Source organism: Miscanthus floridulus, chromosome 3, assembly GCF_019320115.1.
Source record: "Miscanthus floridulus cultivar M001 chromosome 3, ASM1932011v1, whole genome shotgun sequence".
In the NCBI taxonomy this organism is placed as follows: domain Eukaryota; kingdom Viridiplantae; phylum Streptophyta; class Magnoliopsida; order Poales; family Poaceae; genus Miscanthus; species Miscanthus floridulus.
Window position 1 is genome coordinate 115,836,264 of NC_089582.1, and position 1,518 is coordinate 115,837,781.

A 1,518-nucleotide genomic window follows, 5' to 3' on the forward strand; every position below is an offset into this window, starting at 1 on the left:
TAATAACCAGAGCACATGCATGCTTGAGGCAGTCTAATAAATTAATAGACGTGCAGTGTCAGTGCTTGGCCCATTTCTGTGACCAAGTATAATTTGATATTTCCCGTTTCGTCATGCATCAATAATAATGCCGTGGTCAGATTTGGGTCATTCTTCAGTATGTGTGTACTCACAATTTGACGAGCGGAGCGGTTGCAGGTTGCACGTCATCAAAGCTTCACAAACTACTACACTAACATACATATTCCTATATATATAGACGAGCAGATACATCATAATCTGGTTAAACATACATATTGCTATATTAACAGCGGAGAAGAAAGAGACATGCATGTTCCGTCGACTAGACGAGCAGATACATCTTCTTAATTTATTTGAGAACATAGAAGAAAATTAGCCACACGGCACTTGAACTTTGAAGGAAAAAAGATGCAAAATTTTTCCCTTCAATAATTGCACCTTAATTCATCATAATCTCATTTAAACAGCAGAAGGTACAAAAGAAAAGTACAAATGGAAGTGTTCCGCACACAGCCTAATCTAGTGACAAGTAAAGGTATCAAAGAATCATATAAAACTAAGTACGTGCTCTTAGCACTTTAGCAGAGCTTACTTATATACAATTCATATACTAAGTATATCATGGCCAACACAGACAATCTATACACTTGCTCCGTACGTCATTTGTTTCGTACGTGTCAACCCGTACACCGATCCGATGGCACGATACGCTAGTGACCGGGGCCCTCGGGGCTGGGCCCGGCCGGCAGCCTGGCCATGAGCATCTCCACCGTCTCCCTCGCCTTCTCCACCACCGCCGCCGCCGCCGCCGGGTACATCTGCAGGTACGACACGGGCGTTGTGCCCACCTCCACGCCCCTTCCGCCGCCGCTCGCTGCAGGTGCCGGCCTCGCGGCGCTGGCCACGCTCGCGCCCGCAAGGAAAGCCAGCGCGAGCGCGAGCACGGCCAGAGCCGCGAGCTGCCTCGACGAAGCCATGTCGCGCACAGCCGATTGAGCTAGATCCAAAAGTACTGGGGGAGGAAGCTTAGGCAGGTGCTTGATCGGTGCGGCGTGCGTGTGTTTTTGGCTGGAATGTACGCGAGTTGCCGAGTTCGTTGGCGCGGGTTTGCCGGTGCTCGGTCGGGGCGTGGCGCGCTACTACTTATAGAGAGAGGGGGTCGCCGGTGGGTCGGTTGGGGATTGGATGCTGACGCGTTTGCTGAGGCAGTAGCAAGCTAGCAACACGGTGGAAAGGAAGGGAGCCGTGTGAGCGCGTGGATCTGCGGAGACGAGACGAGACTGCGGGAGGAGCCGGCCGGCGAATGTCGCGTCCCGTGGACTAGGCAGCTTCGTAGTGATTGGTGCGGCATACTCCTATGTCCTATGTGCTCTGTGTTGACCATGGGCACTGGGAGGAGGAGGGTGGCCACTTGGACTCGATCCATGGGCAGATACGTCCGTACTTGCTCCCGTCGTCGCTTCCACATCCGAGTTCCGCATGCAGCGTGTATGCGTC

The 1,518-nt window shown here is 52.2% G+C and overlaps 1 protein-coding gene across 1 annotated transcript; it reads right to left on the reverse strand.

Moving 5' to 3' along the window:
• Positions 1 to 559: 559 nt before the first annotated feature.
• LOC136546600 (uncharacterized) lies at positions 560 to 1,149 on the reverse strand. The gene has a single exon (XM_066538572.1). It carries the CDS (start codon positions 996 to 998, stop codon positions 732 to 734), a length of 267 nt encoding a protein of 88 aa, XP_066394669.1. The 5' UTR covers positions 999 to 1,149; the 3' UTR covers positions 560 to 731.
• Between the last annotated feature and the right edge of the window lie 369 nt (positions 1,150 to 1,518).

Coding starts and splice junctions, on each gene's coding strand:
- LOC136546600 (XM_066538572.1), bottom strand. CDS start 998: ATGGCTTCGTCGAGGCAGCTCGCGGCTCTGGCCGTGCTCGCGCTCGCG.